Source organism: Dreissena polymorpha, chromosome 13, assembly GCF_020536995.1.
Source record: "Dreissena polymorpha isolate Duluth1 chromosome 13, UMN_Dpol_1.0, whole genome shotgun sequence".
Classification (NCBI taxonomy): domain Eukaryota; kingdom Metazoa; phylum Mollusca; class Bivalvia; order Myida; family Dreissenidae; genus Dreissena; species Dreissena polymorpha.
In genome coordinates, this window is record NC_068367.1 from 10,318,930 (window position 1) to 10,338,816 (window position 19,887).

A 19,887-nucleotide genomic window follows, 5' to 3' on the forward strand; every position below is an offset into this window, starting at 1 on the left:
GTAAAATAACGTACACAAAATATCTATGATAGAAGTGCATTAAATTACTGATCAGCCTAGTGTTTTATCAATTATCGTAAAGGTCGCAAAAAGTCCTATTAAAATATTTAATATCTTTTTAATGATATTCTGCATTTAGAAAGGTTAAACATTTACTTTTATAAATCATGACATTTCAAATAAAGGTTAACATATTTTAAGTATGCAATTCTTACACGTGTTTATACAGTTTATAGGTAAATACTAACCGCATTTCACATTTTCTTTGCTTTTTATACACGTATTTTGATGGTATTTACCGCGTATAAGACATATAAGAAATACTTATTGCATATATGTACACGATATTCAAACTCTACACTTGTGTACATTGATATGATACTACATCGGATCATATTTTATGTGTCCTCAAATAAAATATTATGTAACTATTTAACATATGTTGTTCTTAACGATAAAAAAATATACGATATTTATGTATTTCATTATTATTAATTCATAATAAGTGCACATATTAGTGTAGAACATTCGTAACAGCTCATTACTTTACGAAATTCTGCTCATAATTTTCAGTTTTACGAATGTAGTAGTAGAATTGTATTCATAGTGGTCTTCTGGTGAGCAATTTAACCCTTACAGTGCGGGAACCGAGTTGTGAAGGCCTTTGCAAACAGTTTGGATCCAGATGAGACGCCACAGAACGTGGCGTCTCATCTCGATCCAAACTGTTTGCTATTCTGATAGTATTCTTTGAAAAAAAAATCGAAGAAAATGCTAATTTTAGAAATTCAGCAGACGACATTTTAGCAGACGACAAATTTCCCAGCATGCAAAGGGTTAAGTATGTATTTACAAAAGGGTTCAAACCTTTGAATCAAAGTCTCAACGCAGTCTTTATGACCCCTATCCGCGGCAGCGTGCAGCGGGGTGGAACCCCACGTGACCTTCTTGTTTACGTCACTTCCGGCTTGAATGAGGATCTCACACAGGCTGTTATGGCCATTGCACGCGCTCCAGTAAAGGGGCGTAGCCTGGTCCTTGTCCGTCACCCGAGGGGTTACGCCGGCTTGAAGCAGATTGAATGCAGTTTCAAAGTTTCCGTTTTTCGACGCCGTAATCAATTCCATTCTAGACGCGCGAATATACGGGTACCTGTTGCACTGTTTCGCAGACTAACCATTACTAAGACTATTGCACGACACGGACTCGGTTCATCGTGAATAACTGACCCGTTTAGTAAACAGAGTATATAGATTTCCCACCAATAAGTTTAAAAATCCATGCATAACAACACCATGTTTTCGTTCAATTTCAAATTCAACAAACAGAATTTATTCCATGTTTGCTTTTCCTTTCTCATTCGACTCAGACTGATGATGGTCCCATAGAAGACCAATGAGTTCCTTCATAAGTTTTATAGAAAGTGTAAACTTTGCTTTCTGGCGATGTCAAACTTTTGCTTCTTGGAAAGACTAGTTTTTATCGTTTCTAAAACAGACGAAAATCATGTAAACACGACTTATAACCGCGAAACAAGTTATACACTTTTCAACGTTTGTATATTCATGTATCGCTAAACATATACAAAAACACGTCAGCTCTGATTTATTCTTTATGATATTTATCATACTGGCACATACATTCGTTTCACAGGTCAACTTATAACTATGTCACGTATAAAAAGGTTTACCAACACGCTTGAACACTCAGTTCCACATGATTAACTTGACATCAAAGCACGTGATTGTGTTGGTATAATTATGAAATCGTTATGAATCAATACGAAATCTAGATGTATACTTCCTGCTTGGAATGATCATTCATTGTAAAGATAGACTATATAAATGTCACAGTTGCTACGGGATTCAGTACACCACATCCTCAATACAGTACACCACATCCTCAATACAGTACACCACATCCTCAATTCAGTACACCACATCCTCAATACAGTACACCACATCCTCAATACAGTACACCACATCCTCAATACAGTACACCACATCCTCAATACAGTACACCACATCCTCAATACAGTACACCACATCCTCAATACAGTACACCACATCCTCAATTCAGTACACCACATCCTCAATACAGTACACCACATCCTCAATACAGTACACCACATCCTCAATACAGTACACCACATCCTCAATACAGTACACCACATCCTCAATTCAGTACACCACATCCTCAATACAGTACACCACATCCTCAATACAGTACACCACATCCTCAATACAGTACACCACATCCTCAATACAGTACACCACATCATCAATACAGTACACCACATCCTCAATACAGTACACCACATCCTCAATACAGTACACCACATCCTCAATACAGTACACCACATCCTCAATTCAGTACACCACATCCTCAATACAGTACACCACATCCTCAATACAGTACACCACATCCTCAATTCAGTACACCACATCCTCAATACAGTACACCACATCCTCAATACAGTACACCACATCCTCAATACAGTACACCACATCCTCAATTCAGTACACCACATCCTCAATATGATGCCTGTAAAAACCATATCAATCTGTCATCTATATAATGCGACACACACAAAGAAACCGGCTTACCGGTACATGAATAATTATTAAACGATATTTTCATCCCTATACTTACAGAAATCTATTGGTCAGTAATTATAATATTATAACAGTTGCTGCTGCTGCTGCTGCTGCTGGTGATGATGATGATGATGATGATGATGATGTTCAGGAGTTAATAAATTACATTAAATTTTGTTTAAGTATCGTCTGAAACCGCAGCTCAATTTCTGCACGCCTGCGTACTAAGTATGCGGAAACTTTATACGTATTGCTTTACCTGTTAACAAGTTTATTATGTCGTTAAGCGATAAAGTCGCGTACTTGTTTCTTAGAAACAAATGACACGAGTGTTGAAGGCAATCAAAATAACTCTACTTGATGGATTTGGTTGAAATATGGTGACATGACACAATAATTATTAATGTTAAATGAATCCGTTTACTGTTTTTGTACAGATCCAGCGGTATAAAAGCGATGAACGGATTTTTTGCCTCTGAAAACACGGTCGTTACTTTTATGAAATATAGCGTTAGCGATACAGATAAGATGTACGCGGCTTTTGGATTCAATTGTTGTTGATGTTATTGTTTGTGGTGAAGGCGATGTTACTGTTTTTTTGTATTTGTTTTACCTGTTGTTGTTTTTTTTCTATTTTTGCAATTATCCATCAAAGGCCAAAACTTGACAGATTCTAACATCGGATGTACAAAATTCTCTGCATAAAATCTACAACTACCAAAACAGTTATGAAAAGAAGAGAAAAATAGAAGCCCAAGGAAGATTCGAGCCGATGTGCTTTGGGCAGAAATGTCATCCTGAACAAAAAGCAGAAACTTGCCTTCAAGTGTTCTTCATTACGTACTTAAGTATAATCACAACAAATAGGTCCACTATTTAGCGCAAACAAAATGGGTTTTTTATAATATATACAATGTCAGCTGGTTATTATTCTTCAACGAAAAGGGCATTTCCTTTAAATTACTATGTCCTGTTTGAAACCTTTAAAAATGTTGTTATCGTATCAATTACATCTTTGCGATCAACAATGTTAGTGCAGTCAGGCGTGTACGTTTATTACCAAAGGTAAACATGATATAAATTATCCATAAAATGATTAATGATACAAAAATTCTCCGATTTGAAACCACTTCCGTGTTCACAGTTGTTCACGGTAAAGTCAAATCCATCTGTCATACTGAAAAAACTCCATGCAGGCGTAACCCTATCATCCAGTGAGATAACGAATGGTGACATACATTCTCAAGTGATAAATTGTGTCTTGTTTTGATTAAACTGGGCATAATGGATGTACGTAAAGTGTCGTCCCAGATTAGCCTGTGCAGTCCGCACAGGCTTATCAGGGACAACACTTTCCGCTTAAACTAGATTTTCGGTAAAAAGGGACTTCCTTTAAACGAAAAATACCATAAAAGCGGAAAGTGTCCTCCCTGATTAACCTGTGAGGACTGCACAGGCTAATCTGGGACGACACTTACGCACATGCATTAAGCCCAGTTTTCTTAGAACGCGACTCAATTGACAATTTGACCAAACAATTGTGTTTATAGTAATACGGACAAATGACCTGCCATTCTTATAACAATGGCGGTCGCGTAAAAAAGCTAGATCAGTCGGGGAAGCTTATTTACCTTTTTGTAAATTCAAAAATCAGTTCAAAACTTTGCGCGTTTTGAAATATTGATAAAATTGAGAAAAAAAGTAGTTTTAGATTCGCAAAGTTTCTTTGGAAATTATGATATGTGCGAGGAAACAGTAATACTGAACATGTGTTTTACAAGTAGGTCAATGGTTGGTAAAAAGCTCATACGCGCAGTGAAACCAACTACCTAAAAATACATTGGATTCGCGACCCATCAGTTCTAGTCTGTATCTTGGATTCGCGACTCATCAATCCCAGTCTGTATCTTATACATCCGTATCACCGGATCGACATCCTCTCAAAGCAGTCAGTTTTACGAAAAAGCTAATAGTCGCAAAAAAGGCCAATGTGTTTATTTCAAATAAATCCCAAAACCGTTAGCCATCACTAACCCTTCGACATCACTATGCCATCGTCAATGATACTGCTGTCTGTGTTATTCGCGTCTATGCGCCGTTTTTACAACGTTTTGCACACACACAAAATGTATTTGCTTCAAAATGTAAAGATGTATTTTGATTTTAATCAAATTCTCTATGTCAGAATAATGTCCAAGGTTCGTGGGCGGGGAAAAGAAGAAACCGAAGTCGTGTCTTGAAAGAATCTCAAGCGTCTTACCCCCTGTATACTAGCACTGCCAGATGTTTAGAAAGTCATGCCAAGGCAAAAAAAGGGGAAACTGTTCAGGACTGACCACAAGGAAAAGAACGAATACACTATGGTGTAGATGGCCGGTGAACACCCATAAGTCGCTTTAACCCATTTATGCCTAGTGGACTCTCCCATCCTTCTAAATGGGATCAATTTATTTCCAAAATTAGGGATGTTAAGTATATTTATTTCTATATTTAGAATATTTTTTACAGAAATTCCTTTAAGCAACCAGCGCAGACCCCGTTGAGACGCCGCATCATGCGCTTCTCATCTGGGTCTACGCTGTTTGCAAAGGCCTTTTTTCTAGACGCTAGGCATAAATGGGTTAAGAAAAGCTATCCTCGTATAAGGATAAGAAATGGATACGTTATATCTGGAACGAGCATTCCCGATTTCTCCACAATGACGCTGGTGTGCTACTGATATCGGTCCATCCGCACAAAATATTGGGTGTCGTCCTATCATGGCGTCTCCATTATGTTGTACTTCGCGTGTCTTATAAACTGCATTACTTCTGCATATACGTCGTATTCGGGTCGATCCTATGGCTTTTTAGACAGGACGCTGTGAGAACGCACAGCCTCGGCGTAACATGTCTAACGAAGCATCCGTTATGTCGCAGACCTATGCGATCTTGGAGTTGTACGTTTTTCATGCGTTCTCACGACGTCCGTGCGGCAATCCTACCGTGCCCCGGGTCGCCGACAGATCGCAGGAAGAACAGCAGCACGGTGTGATGGGAGTATTAACCCATTTACGCCTAGTGGAATCTCACATCCTTCTAAATTGGATCAATTTATTTCCGAAATTAGGAATGTCTAGTATACTTATTTCTATATTTAGAATATTTCTTACAGAAATTCCTTTAATCAAACATCGCAGACACAGATGAGACGCCGCGGCGCTCATCTGGGTCTACGCTGTTTGCCAGGGCCTTTTTTCTAGACGCTAGGCATGAATGGGTTAAAACGATAAATGATTACAGCATAAAGATTTGTACAATAGTAGGGATCTACTTTCTATATGAGCAATACGATCCGGCGAAGTGTGGCCCTATATCATAACGTAGCGTTAAACGTGTCATTTATTTTACTTCGTCTAACATTGTCTATTTTGTTAGACAATGCAAGGTTAATTTATTTAAAGGGGCCTTTTCACAGATTTTGGCATATTTTGAAGTTTGTCATTAAATGCTTTATATTGATAAATGTAAACATTGGATCTTAAAAGCTCAAGTAAAAAATCAAGAATGAAATTTAAAAAATAAAAAAAAAAGTAGCCGGTACCAGGGCTTGAACCAGTGACCCCCGGAGTCCTGGAGTTAGTCTGAAGTAAAAACGCATTAGCCCTCTCGGCTATTCCACCGGTTATACACAGGTTAAGTATTTTATACCTTATATAAGCAATCTTCGTAGTTTCGTAAATTTAAACGACAACAACAGAACTCTCCAAATTATTCAATCGTTTCGCGTTGCAACGCTTTATAATTTTTAGGTTTTCAAATCGTCAAAAGATACATATAATGGTTATATTGGACTATGGTAAATGTTCAGTAATACTGTTTCCTCACAAATACCATAACTAAAACGAAAATTTGCGAATCTGAAACAACTTTTTTCAATTTTGTCAATTTACCAAAGCGTGAAAAGATCCCTTTAAAGCATTTTCCTCGTTTTACAGGCGTAATAATTCATGAACGTCAAACCAAATCTCCCATGCAATAGCTTTTGCTCCAACCTAACTGCATTCCTTTATTTCGCTAACGCCAATATTGTGTTAAATATACCATTGATATTATTTTTAAGTTGTAATTTGTATTGCAATCTTTTTTTATATATAATGCATGTTATCAGCAACAAAAAAGCAGCTAGTTTACTTACACACAAAAGCGATCTGTTATAATTTCACGACTGGCGAGTATCCAAAAAGCAACTGAAATTATTCACATACAACCAGGATGTCCGATGATACATAGATGACTTTGAAATCTAAATCAAAACGACACCTCGGTCGCATTAATCCACTTCAAGAAGAATGCGGTCAAGTGTCATAAGTGCTACAGTATAGGCCCTCTAGAGTGAAGTCGGAACGTCAGCTACGTCGACGACGTTACGTAACATACAAATTGCAGTCATAAAACGCTCGACATTTATTTCCGTCAGAAACGGTCCGGATTAATGTCAATTTAGTACGCGCATGTGATGAGCGACAGCCGGTTGATATACGAGGAAATAACGCGCGTTGACAGACTTGGATGTAATTAAAGGACCATGACCACGGTTTGGGTCTAGAAAAGTCGATCAGTATGAACTATCTATTAAAATCGTTTGATTATTATGTATTGGTTTTAGAACTTTGATATTTTATTTACTTATTCCGTAAAACTATTAGCTTATGACTTCCAGGTAACATATGCTTTGAAACAACTGCATATGATTTAAAGAGTACAGTTTTGAGCGTTTGTTAATGTAAGAAGGGGGCAGTATATGTCTTTCAAAACGAATACAATTAACATGTCATTTCTACGTAATTCGGACAATTTGCTTTGTTAATTATTCATACGCGATACATTATCGACTTATGAAAAAAATGGTGGGAATGAATTGTTTAACATTCATTTTAAACAAAAACAGTATTCGCGACCAGGGTATTTTCATCACCTCTATGTCATTCATGTGAATACCTGAACGTTTTCTTAGTTGACGGTATAACTGTTTTGCGTTGCTATATGATGTTTTATTTTGTGGTTTTGGTGTCTTTTTGTTGCCGTTTTTACTTCAAAATTCGCGTAAATAAGAGAACTTACGCCAGCAATCAACGCATTTTTTAAAGGAACAGTTCAATCCTCATCAATTTTAAGGGACGGTTCAATCACATTGTATTTATGCAACAGTTTAATCACATTGCATTAAAGGGACAGAGTAATCGTACTGTATCAAATGGACATTTGAATCACCCTGCATTAAAGAGACAGTTTTATCACCTTAAATGAAACTCTCCCTTCATAAGAGGGACAGTTAAGTCATTCTTCATTAAAGGGAGAGCTTAGTCACTCCGCATAAAAGACAAGGTTAAAGGCGCATTTCAATCATTTTATATTTACAGAAAAGTTCAATCGCCATGAATTAAAGGGGCTGTTTTAATACAGAACAATACATGAAACATAAAAATGAATACCCGGTAAATATGGGGTTACATAATTTAAAATAGTCAAAGAATTTGGCGTTTAACGGGTTAAGCGGGTTGTCGAATAGTACAATTTCCCCCATACATGATAACTTGTACGAATGGATATAAACAAACTATATAGATATGTGTTTTGTTCTGAGAAAACTGGGTATAATACATGCGCGTAAAGTGTCGTCCCAGATTAGCCGGTGCAGTCCGCACAGGCTAATCAGGGACAACAATTTCCGCCTAAACAAGATTTTCGGTAAAAGGGACTACCTTTAAACGAAAAATACCATAAAAGCGGAAAGTGTCGTCCTTGATTAGCCTGTGCGGACTGCACAGGCTAATCTGGGACGACACTTTACGCACATGCATTATTCCCAGTTTTCTCAGAACGCGACTTATATAATAATTGAGCTTGTTATTGATAATTGAGTAAACGAGCGTTTACACTAATCCACATAGTCAAAAGCTAGTGGTAGCGTGGTGGAGTTTTATGGGCCGCGCTCTGTAAAAAGCGGGTTTAGTAGTTGTGCATAGAGTGTTGTCTCAGATTAGCATGTGCAGTCCGCACAGGCTAATCAGGGACGACACTTTCTGCCTAAACTAGATTTTTGCTAAAGATCTTTTTTTACGAAAAAAAAATCAGAAAAGCGTAAAGCGTCGTCCCTGATTACCGGTAGCCTGTGCAGACTGCAAAGGCTTATCTGGGATAACACTTTACGCACATGCAATAAACCCCTTTTTCACAGAGCAAACAGCCCATATCTAAAGGTGCCTCGAACGAATCCCTGATAATACGTATTTATTAGTATATGTTAAATTGTCAGTTTGATAATTTAAAACAATTTAAAATGTTACATTATTTATTAGTACATCTATGTATAATTCAAACAAGCGAAAACATGTGAACCAGTCCCTTTAATGTGCACCAGAGCAAGATAACCGCAACTTTCTGAATAATAATTAAATGAAGTTCATATACATATCAACTTAATTCCTTCTTGTTAACGAGATTTGAGACACTACATTTCCAGTTTCAACAAACATATGATGTTAGTATTACAAATATTTGCAAATACAAAGTTACACTTTGGAAGAATGTATATGTGTTGTGTGCTGTTGTTGTTTTCGAATACATTCATCAATTAGAGAGAAACAAACTGTCAATAATTTCGTTGAAAGGTCATAACAAGTATCAAAATCAGTTATCTTAGCATGAGCATTTTTAAGTGGTTTACTAGCGTAAAAACATCAAAAGCTCACATAGCATGACACAATAGAAAACGGTAGCCAAGCTAAAACAAACTGAAACGGTAGCCAAGCTCAAGCCAAGAAACACGGTCAAATGGAAAACGCAAAAGCCGCCACCACTGTTTATCAAATAAATACGATCTTCCAGCATGAGTAATCAAAGCGCTGAAGGAACTTAATTTGTTCGCTGTTGTATAATCTTAGACGCAACTCAGTTTTCAAAATTATGTTATACCTTTTTATATCGCAAGTTTAAAAATGACCATAACCAATTCAAATTTATAAAGAGTGTGTCTTAAAGCACAGGTTTTCAAGTCATTGATACAGCTAATCAGTGTTCACAGACTAATCTTATTTGACATGCCTTAAGCCCCGTTTTCCCTGAAAGCAACCAATATGTACAGTTTTCAATGATAAACACTAGACTGGGCAACGTTGTCTTACAAGCTGTTAAATACTTTTGAATACATACACACTATGTAGTGTACCAGTGGGAACTATAAACAGGCAGATGCGGTGGTTAGAGCAGACGCTTTAAGCATTCGTCGTCTGCTTAATTTTACTGCAGTTATCAACACATGCAGTCACGGGTTACGGTCCCTAGCGTTGTAAAGCCCTTACTGATTTGCAAAATTGCATCTACATTATTTGTGAGCTAACGTTCACAAATAAAAAGCACTTTGCAAATGGAAACAAACACCCATAGCATGAGAAAAGAGAACCAAACCGCGAGCATGAGCAAACACCAATGTCGTCACAAAAATAAGTAAACGCATTCCGTCACATATCACGAGTAAACGGAAACGGTCACATTACATGAGATAAAGGAAACTGTCACAACTCTCACATGACCAAACAACAAACGGTCACATAGCATAAAACAACAGTAAAAAGAAATCACCAAACAGTCAAAAAGCATGAGCAAACACAAACGGTCACATAGTCATCTTAATATACAGCGTGAAGCTGTGTCGGACCGTATTTGGTACAAAAACGAATATGGTACATTTGTACCATATTCGGCCGAATATGGTACAAATGTACCATACTCGGACCGAAGATGGTACAATTTTCGACCGAATATGGTACAAACATTGTACCATATTCGGTTGGAATAAGTTTTTCTATGCTCGCCAAAACGTATTTGGTACATACCAAAAAAACTCATAAAAATGAAAATGGCCTACGTATATGGTACATAAATTATGTATTTCTTAATAAATGAAATAGTCTGCCGATGTGTAAACTTTTTTTCAAACTCAAATACATTGTATTAACCTAATATTGGAAGTGACAAAAGTATCATCATCATCATCATCATCATCATCATCATCATCATCATCATCATCATCATCGTCGTCGTCGTCGTCGTCGTCGTCGTCGTAACTAGCAGTAACAGAAACAGCTAACCTAACCACACTTTACATGGATTTTGCTGGTTGTGCAACTGTTTCGCCGGCTAGCTCAGTCGGTTGCGCGTCAGATTGGCACGCAGGCGGCCTGGGTTCGATTCCCGGGCGGGCCAGATACTTTCGTGGAGATCATTAATAGCAATTTTCATATTTTTAAAACTTTTTTTTTCGAAAGTGTATTTTCACCAAAATCCGATTTAAGAGATTTTGAGCTCTTTTAAATGAATATATCTCTCCAAAAATAAGGATGTTTGACTGGCTGCTTTAGACAGGTGTGACTGTATTCCTAAACATTACTTTGTAAAGTTGATTTGTCGTTCCGACGTCATATTGCTGAGAAGCCGACAAAGCTTTGAAGTTTCCGATTTTTTCTTTGATAACGTGCCGCTTTAAAAAGGCGGGAATTTTGCACACGAGTCTTACTCAGAAGTCAGTAACCATATTTGACTTGGCGGTCGGCAAGAAAAGTTGTGAATTTCGACTAGAAAGAATTGAAATCCAAACTTTCTTCAAACTTCAAAAGAATTCTTGACAGTAAGTACTGTACATAATTTTAATTTTCAGTTGTCTTAATATGCATTGATGTTTTAACATGCATTGATTTTTATGTTTTATGCCCCCCCCCCCCCTCAGAGTGCATTTGCAGTTGTCCGTCCGTCTATCCAATTGTCCGTGGCATTCCTTCCGGGTGCGTAACTCCTAAACTGCTAAAATATTTAAGCTACAGTCATTTTTTCGAAAGTGTATTTTCCACCAAAATCAGATCGAGCTCCTGTAATCTGTAGATTTGAACATTTTAAATTTTATGGAGTTTATAGGTCTTTGACCTTCGAACCCTGCCTAGTCGTGACTTCTGGTGAGCGACCTAGGCCCCCAGGGCCCCTTCTTTATATCCCTTCCATCCACGTAGCATTGGTTTCTACAGACCGTTTGTCCGTTGACCGCCATAAGTTTGCCCGCTATTTTTCCCCTGAATTTGAATTCGGTTGGATTTCAATGAAACTTTACATGAAGTACTTGCTACTTTCATTGCGCATATTGCCCGGAAGTTCGGATTGTAAATTTTAGCGGAGCTATCAGACGAGTGATTTTAGCTCAGCTCATGTCGTGAGACATTCGTTTTCGACACGCGGTGTTCAATACAAGCTCTATTAACTAATGAAGTATAAATGTATAATAACTTATTATATTATTTCAGATGAAGGAAGCAATTAGGAGAAAAAGGAAGCAATTAGGGTGCTTGCCCAGGTCGAAGTACGACATTATTGTCAGATGTTTAAACGGATCGTTCGATGTCCCTGTGAAGAAACGGACACCTGAAGAGAATAATTGTTTGGCCATGATTAGAAAACGTAAGGACTTCGAGCTTGGTGACCGGGGTTCTTTATTGTGTGGCGGAAAGCAAGTCCTTGTGAAAGAAGATCTTCCTAGATTTGTTGAGAAGATGTTCATGGAAAACAAAGGATGTGGAGCAAGGGTTATTTACAACAAACTGAAAGTAAATTACACGGGGTTCTCGGAACAAGCTATCCTTGAAATACTGTACAATAGCAAGTATTACCATGAGAAGTATCCGAGATTTACAAACAAGCCAAAGCCAAAGACAAGTACAGAAGAGGAACCAGGCAAAAGATGGCAGATTGACATAATTAACATGAAAAATCAAAGTGTTAGCTACAAGGGGTCCACATACAGTTATATTCTACAAGTCGTGGACGTTTATTCTAGGTACGTTATGCCAAAACCCCTGAAAACGAAGAGTTCGCGTGAAGTTGCAAAGGCATTAGAGGACGTGTTGATGGTTAACCTTGCCCCTGACATCATCCAATGTGACAACGGACTGGAATTTAAAGGCCCTAGTATGAAACTTTTGTTGAACAAGTACAACATCAAAATGATCAATAGTAGGCCGTATCATCCTCAATCACAGGGCAAGTGTGAAAGGTCAAACAGTGTTATAAAGGCCAAGATTCTATTTGCAACAAAAAGTAAACGTGGATTTAACTGGGTCGAAGGGCTTCAAGATTTAGCCTATGCCATAAACACAAGTTTCAAACGAGTTCTTGGGGGTCTCACGCCCTTTGAAGCCTACTACGGAAGAAGTCATGTTTTTACCAAAGAACGTCATAGTTCTCGTGAAATAAAGAAAACCATACGGCGAGCAAATAAAAAGGCTTACAGGTCGCTGTTGAAAAACGCAACTTCCCCAAGCAAGTACAAAGTAGGAGAGACAGTATTAATTCGCTATCCCTTTCGAAAATCCAGGGTGCCAACCAAAAGATATGTTATCGAAGGCAAGGTAGAAAAAGTAAAACGAAATGGTGTTTATATCGTGTCATTTCAAGTACCGAACAAACCCGAACTTGGATTCGTAAGCAAATCGGTTGGGGTCGAAAACATGACTAGCCTAACTGTTGCGTTAGAGAAACAACGAAAAATTAAAAAACATTCATTAAAACAGAACCGCTCAGAGAAACAAAATCACAGAACTAAGTACTATCATGTTTTAACACACCATGAAAATCTGCAGTTGTTGGATGGGGTGAATATTGCCATGGACCCAAATCCGGATGGAAATTGTCAATCTGCTGCTATATCGCATCAACTTGGTAAAATTGGTATATACAAAGACGTAGATGCTTTACGTAAGGAAGCAGTCCATCACATTGTAGAAAACAGATATTTCTATGAAACTTTTGTCTATGATGAAACATTTGATGAATACGTTAAGAATATTTCTAAGAATGGGACATACGGCGACAACCTCACGCTCATTGCACTTATGAGAGAATATAATTTGCAGTGCCTGGTAGTTTCTACCCGAGGACTAGAACACTCATCAATTGTGTCAGCAGATGGAAAGTTCGATGGTGATGTTGGAACAATTGCATTGGGGTATTTCCCAGAAGGATTTGGCATGCATTACGTTAGTATCCGTATCAATCAACGCGTGTACAAGGACATAATATCACGCTTAGAACAGTCGTATGACAACGGTGACTCTGGCGACAGCGCTGCGTCTGGCGACAACGCTGCGTCAGGCGACAACGCTGCGTCTGGCGACAACGGTGACTCTGGCGACAACGGTGACTCCGGCGACACCGCTGCGTCTGGCGACAACACTGCATCTGGCGACAACGCTGCGTCTGGCGACAACGGTGACTCTTGCGACAACGGTGACTCCGGCGACAACGGTGACTCCAGCGACAACGGTGACTCCGGCGACAACGGTGACTCCGGCGACAACGCTGCGTCTGGCGACAACGGTGACTCCGGCGACAACGCTGCGTCTGGCGACAACACTGCATCTGGCGACAACGCTGCGTCTGGCGACAACGGTGACTCTTGCGACAACGGTGACTCCGGCGACAACGGTGACTCCAGCGACAACGGTGACTCCGGCGACAACGGTGACTCCGGCGACAACGCTGCGTCTGGCGACAACGGTGACTCCGGCGACAACGGTGACTCTGGCGACAACGGTGACGTCTCTGTGTGTTCAGCCCTGAAAGAGCTTCAAGATATGATAAACAATAGGAGGGCACAGAAGCGAACGACTTTTCCATTTCTGATGTTACCACTTCACATTCAAGTTGAAATTTTTAAGTTCTGCATACAATCAAACCCGTCAATCCAGTTTGTGTTGGCGAAGGTCGGCAAACCCTTTAGAGATTTAATAAGGTCAATGAGTTTGCAAACACCTAGAATTTACATTCGGCCGGATATTGGACTAGATACTAGTAACAGAACTCCTGTTAGCGTTCGTTTCCTATTAACAAGAGCGGGCAGAAACAGCGGTCTTATTTCGGCAATAAAAGAAATCATCAAGGGGCCAAAATGGGCAAACGCATGGCTGCGTTTGCGTGTTAGTGGAATCGGTTGGTATGATATCATAGATGTCATGTACAGACATTACAGGTGAAATATACATGTATATCGGTGTTTGGAAACCTGTTATGTTATTTTTGTGATTGATGATTATGTTCTTCTACCGGAAATTTGTTGTCATTTGCTCATTTACTGGTAACTTTTTACGAAGCACATTTGGGATATTTTGGCTGCTACTAAAATGAATGTATATATGTATATTATGTCTTGTCAAAATGCTACAGTTGGATTAAAATTTAAATGCTGTTCTATGTTCTTCAATATTACTTTGAAAAATCCTGTCAGTATACCAATAAATGAAAAAAGTACAAGTTTGTTGAATCTCTTGAATGAAACAAATTATAAAATACAAAATGTAAAATGAATATGTGATGATGATGATGACAAAACATTTGTGATGATGATGATGGTAAAAAAATTGTGATGATGATGGTGGTGGTGATGATGATGACAGTGGTTATGATGATTGGGGTTTGATGATTGTGGTGATGATGATGATGATGATGATAATGATGATGATGATGATGATAACAAACGTTTTGGGATGATGATGACAGCGATGTTTATCGGACGATGATGATGGTTATAATGATGATGATAAGTTTTTAGATGATGATGACGGCGATGTTTATCGGCCGACGATGATGATAATGATGATGATGATAACAAAATATTTGTGATGATGATGATGGCGATGTTTATTGGCCGATGATGATGATGATATTCTCATCGTCGTCATCATCATCACAACATCCTCATTATCGACCGAAAACATCGCTGTCATTATCATCACAAAAAAAACTTTTGTGATCACCATTACGATCATGATAATGGATATGATGATGTTGGTTTTGATGGTGATGATGATGGTGGTGTTGGTAAAGATAACAACGATGATGATCATTGGGGTGTTGATAATTGATGTGATGATGATGATGATGATGATGATGATGATGATGATGATGATGATGATGATGATGATGAGATAACGATGATGATGATGATGATGATGATGATGAGATAACGATGATGATGATGATGATGATTACGATGATGAGTGTGTATCATATTCGGAACGAATGTGGTACATTTTTCATCCGAATATGGTACAAGTTTGTACCATATTCGGTCAGGCATTTTACCCCAAAACTGCAGATACGTATATGGTACAATTAGACAGTTGTACCATATTCGGCCGAATATGGTACAAACTTGTACCATATTCGTTTTTGTACCAAATACGGTCCGACAAAGCTGTATGTTCCTGCATGAATATAGTCATGCAATAAACCAAGATTGTTTTTAACATAATGTAGAAAATATCTTCTTTTTCTCGTTTACAAAACAACATCCATGATACCAAGCAGAGGCATTCTGGTTCTTTCGTGTCTGAACGATTGTCTGCTAATTAAGGTTTAAGTGATTAAATTTCCATTTAAAATAAGTCTATAAATGTCAACATGTTAAATAAGCTAACAAGTGTTTGCATAATATTGTATGTAAATCAAACAGTCGGCGTTGCATGCAAATGTTATTTAAAGAAAAACATTGGAACAAAAAGATATGAGCCGTGATCTGTGAAAAGGGGGGTAAATGCGTAAAGTGTCGTCCCAGATTAGCCTGTGCAGTTCGCATAGGCTAATCAGGGACGACACTTTCCACTTTAATGTTATTTTTCGTTTAAAAAGTCTCTTTATAGAAAAACTTTGGACTGCACAGGCTAATCTGGGACGATACTTTACGCACATGCATTTAACCCCATTTTCAAAGAGCTAGGGCCCATATGATAATACAATGCCTAGGTCAAAGGAATAACATGTTGGTATAATTGTTTATTGTTACAACTTCGATTGACAATGCCTGTGTTGCGGTGTGGTGTTATATACGAACACAATACAAATGATCCGTGCTCTGTGAAAAGAGGGTTTAATGCATGTGCGGAAAGTGTCGTCCCAGATTAGTCCGCACAGGCTAATCAGGGACGACACTTTCCGCCTTAACTTGATTTTTGCTAAGAAGAGACTTTCTTTAAACGAACAAGATCATAACAGCGGAAAGTGTCCGCTGTGGACTGAACAGGCTAATCTGGGACGAGACTTTACGCACATGCATTAAACCCCCTTTTCACAGGGCGAGCCTCAAATAATGTGTAACATACATCTGCCTCGTCATACCACTTGGGCAACAAATATTAATATATAATAGATGTCGATATACTTTTATCAATATCATTTAAATGAAATGTAAACTATGTGAGGATGTAAAGACATCATTTCGTTTAAAGGACATTCCAAACAATAACAATAGTTGTACTGATGCGGCCAATGTCGTATATACTACTTCCATAGGTTACACTCTAATTGTATCCATAAATGTGTAAACCATAAATAGGAATTATATATTTTTTAACTCAGAAAACCCTCAAGCATCAATAAATAAACGATTGAATGCTCGTCTAGATAGAGTATACGTCATTCTCAACAAATAGTTTTAAATGTTGTGTGTGCTTTTTTCAATTTTTTTTTTCAATATTTGCACTTCCCACAGGAATTTATATATTTCTTCTATAAAAGAGACACTTTATTTTTTCATCACATTAAAAACATAATGGAATCACTGTACACAAGTGAACAATAATTTCGTGAATTAATTGACCTTAACCGCAAAAAACTCTTTATACTAAGTAACCTGTCAGTGAAGAACGGTATTTGTCCTGAAAATGTATTAATAATATCCACTCTTGTTTACTGACGAATATGGAATGACGCCTGTATATTTGTATATTGATATTACTTACAGTTAAAAATAATTCGAAATGACATTATCGTAAGTATACATAGTGTTTTGAACTCAAGCTCTATTTTATTCGGTTTGTGGTTTTAATTGCAAACAAACAAACTTTTAGAATTTATTATAATAATTATTTTACTTTACTTAATTTATAAACAGTATGAGAGCATATTCAGTTAATTGATGAAAAGATATTTGAAGAGCGGAGATAGTATAGATGTTGTTCATATGTCGATCGCACTTGGAAAACCTGTAACTATAGGTGGTCGATTAACCCATTTATGCCTAGCGTCTAGAAAAAGGGCCTTGGCAAACAGCGTAGACCCAGATGAGACGCCGCATGAAGCGGCGTCTCATCGGGGTCTGCGCTGTTTGCTTAAAGGAATTTCTGTAAGAAATATTCTAAATATAGAAATAAATATACAAGACATTCCTGATTTTGGAAATAAATTGATACAATTTAGAAGGATGGGAGAGTCCACTAGGCATAAATGGGTTAAACCATTGGCCGATTATATCACTGGCAAAGTGCATCTATTCAAACTAACGAAACTATCAACGTTTTAAATAATTTCTTGTTGCTATAATATATTACAATTGAAAATTGATTTATTATGTATTCGTAGATTGAGAAGAAGGAAGTAAATATACGAAAAATCTTCCATAACAAGATGTATATCATACGCACACATGTTGAGCTATATAATGTAATGTCCTTCCTAATTGCATGAATGTTCATTTATTTAAAGTAATTCATTGAATTGTTGAAGCCACGTACCTGATGTACTCGAAAATCAAATGCTACCGGATAATTATACAAATCATTCGCATAAAAAAAATGTTTTTGTCAACGTTTTCATCGCAGAAACACGGGCATAATATAGCTGTTATTCTTTACAATTATTTATTCCAACAAGGAAGTGTCAACGCGCGAGACCTTAACATTTACGGTATCTCTAGCGTATATCAACAATTCGTTGTGTATCAGCTTTTAATCTCATGTACATTTCATCGTATTTATATAAGATAAAACTTAATGTGTCCCACGTTCGTGTAAGTATGGTCGAACAACTAGCTTTTCTTATAGTTTTGTCCATTTGATTTGGCTAACATTGTCTCTGTCCATGAGAAACCAACCTATACTCGATTGGTCAATGTCGATCAAATTATCACTGTACCCCGGGTACTCTTAAGCATACTACAAATTACCCGGGATACGGAAAATATACTAAAAATACACCAGAGTAACGCCGGTGCCTTTAATCCTTATTTTTCGTCATAGGGGTATATTGTAGTATACTTAAATGTACTCGGGCTACTTTAAAGTAGTACCGGAGCCTGCAATGACCGTTTGGGCCCAATTTAGACGTTATTTATCTTCGTCGTTAGGACTTCCGTCCATTTGTTTATGGTTTTGGTGACAAAGCCCTAAAGAAAACCCTACTTGAAACTAAACACCTGCACGGTACTTACATAACGGAACCTATTGTTTAACAAGAAAACTACTTCCTGTGCCCATTAGGAAGACCTCTTATAACACAGACCCACTCTTACGTCAATGCACGGATAATGCCACGCCAAACGTCAATGCACGGATAATGCCACGTCAAACGTCATTGCACGGATAATGCCACGTCAAACGTCATTGCAAGGATAATGCCACATCACATTCTGATTGGCCAGTGTTTGAAATCAAATGAAGCCACAGGCGGTCAGTATAAAATATAATATGGCTTTTGATCACAGCATTTATATCTGCGGGTCCAGTTTTTACAACTTGATTTTCAAAATGGCTACCGGCAGGCGAAAAAAAGGAAGAAGCAACGAATTATATTGCAAATGTCGAGAGAGTTGGATATCCGGGTATTTAAATCGAGTTTTATTCTAAGCGTATTGAGTCGTTTTAAATGAATTTGAACGCAAAAGGGATAAAAAATTATGACTTCTTGGTCGGCCGTTGACATTCTTAATGACTTAAATTACTTAGGCTCGGATTTGGACCCATCATTACCCAGATCCGCTGTTGAGAACCTCCGGAATCCCGGCGGGGGGGGGGGGGATTATAATGTATTGGTTTTAGAACTTTGATATTTAATTTGATTATTCCGTAAAACTATTAGTTTATGCCTTCCAGGTAACATATGCTTTGAAACAACTGCATATGATTTAAAGAGTTCAGTTTTGAGCGTGTGTTAATGTACGGAGGCGGCAGTATATGTCTTTCAAAACGAATACAATTAAGATATGTCATTTTTATGTCATTTTTACGTCATTCGGACAATTTGCTTTGTTAATTATTCATACGCGATACATTATCGACTTATGAAAAAATGATGGGAATGAATTGTTTAACATTCATTTTAAACAAAAACAGTATTCACGACCAGGGTTTTTTCATCACCTTCGTATCATTCATATGAATACCTGAACGGTTTCTCAGTTAACGGTATAACTGTTTTGAATTGCTATATGATGTTCT

The 19,887-nt window shown here is 37.7% G+C and overlaps 1 protein-coding gene across 4 annotated transcripts in view; it reads right to left on the reverse strand.

The window, feature by feature from the left end:
• The window catches only part of LOC127855538 (ankycorbin-like), a 48,875-nt gene that overhangs the window by 16,483 nt on the left and 12,505 nt on the right, over positions 1–19,887 (reverse strand). Inside the window, exons 1-2 of one of the 4 annotated variants that reach the window (XM_052391262.1) lie at positions 18,187–18,287; positions 868–1,488 (exon numbers count right to left, since the gene is read on the reverse strand). In XM_052391262.1, coding sequence (XP_052247222.1) covers positions 868–1,127 — 260 coding nt within the window. In that variant the 5' untranslated portion in view covers positions 1,128–1,488; positions 18,187–18,287. Of the gene's footprint in view, positions 1–867; positions 1,489–2,652; positions 2,730–6,773; positions 6,944–18,186; positions 18,288–19,887 lie in introns of those variants that run through there. The other 3 variants (XM_052391260.1, XM_052391261.1, XM_052391259.1) reach the window with 3 other exon arrangements.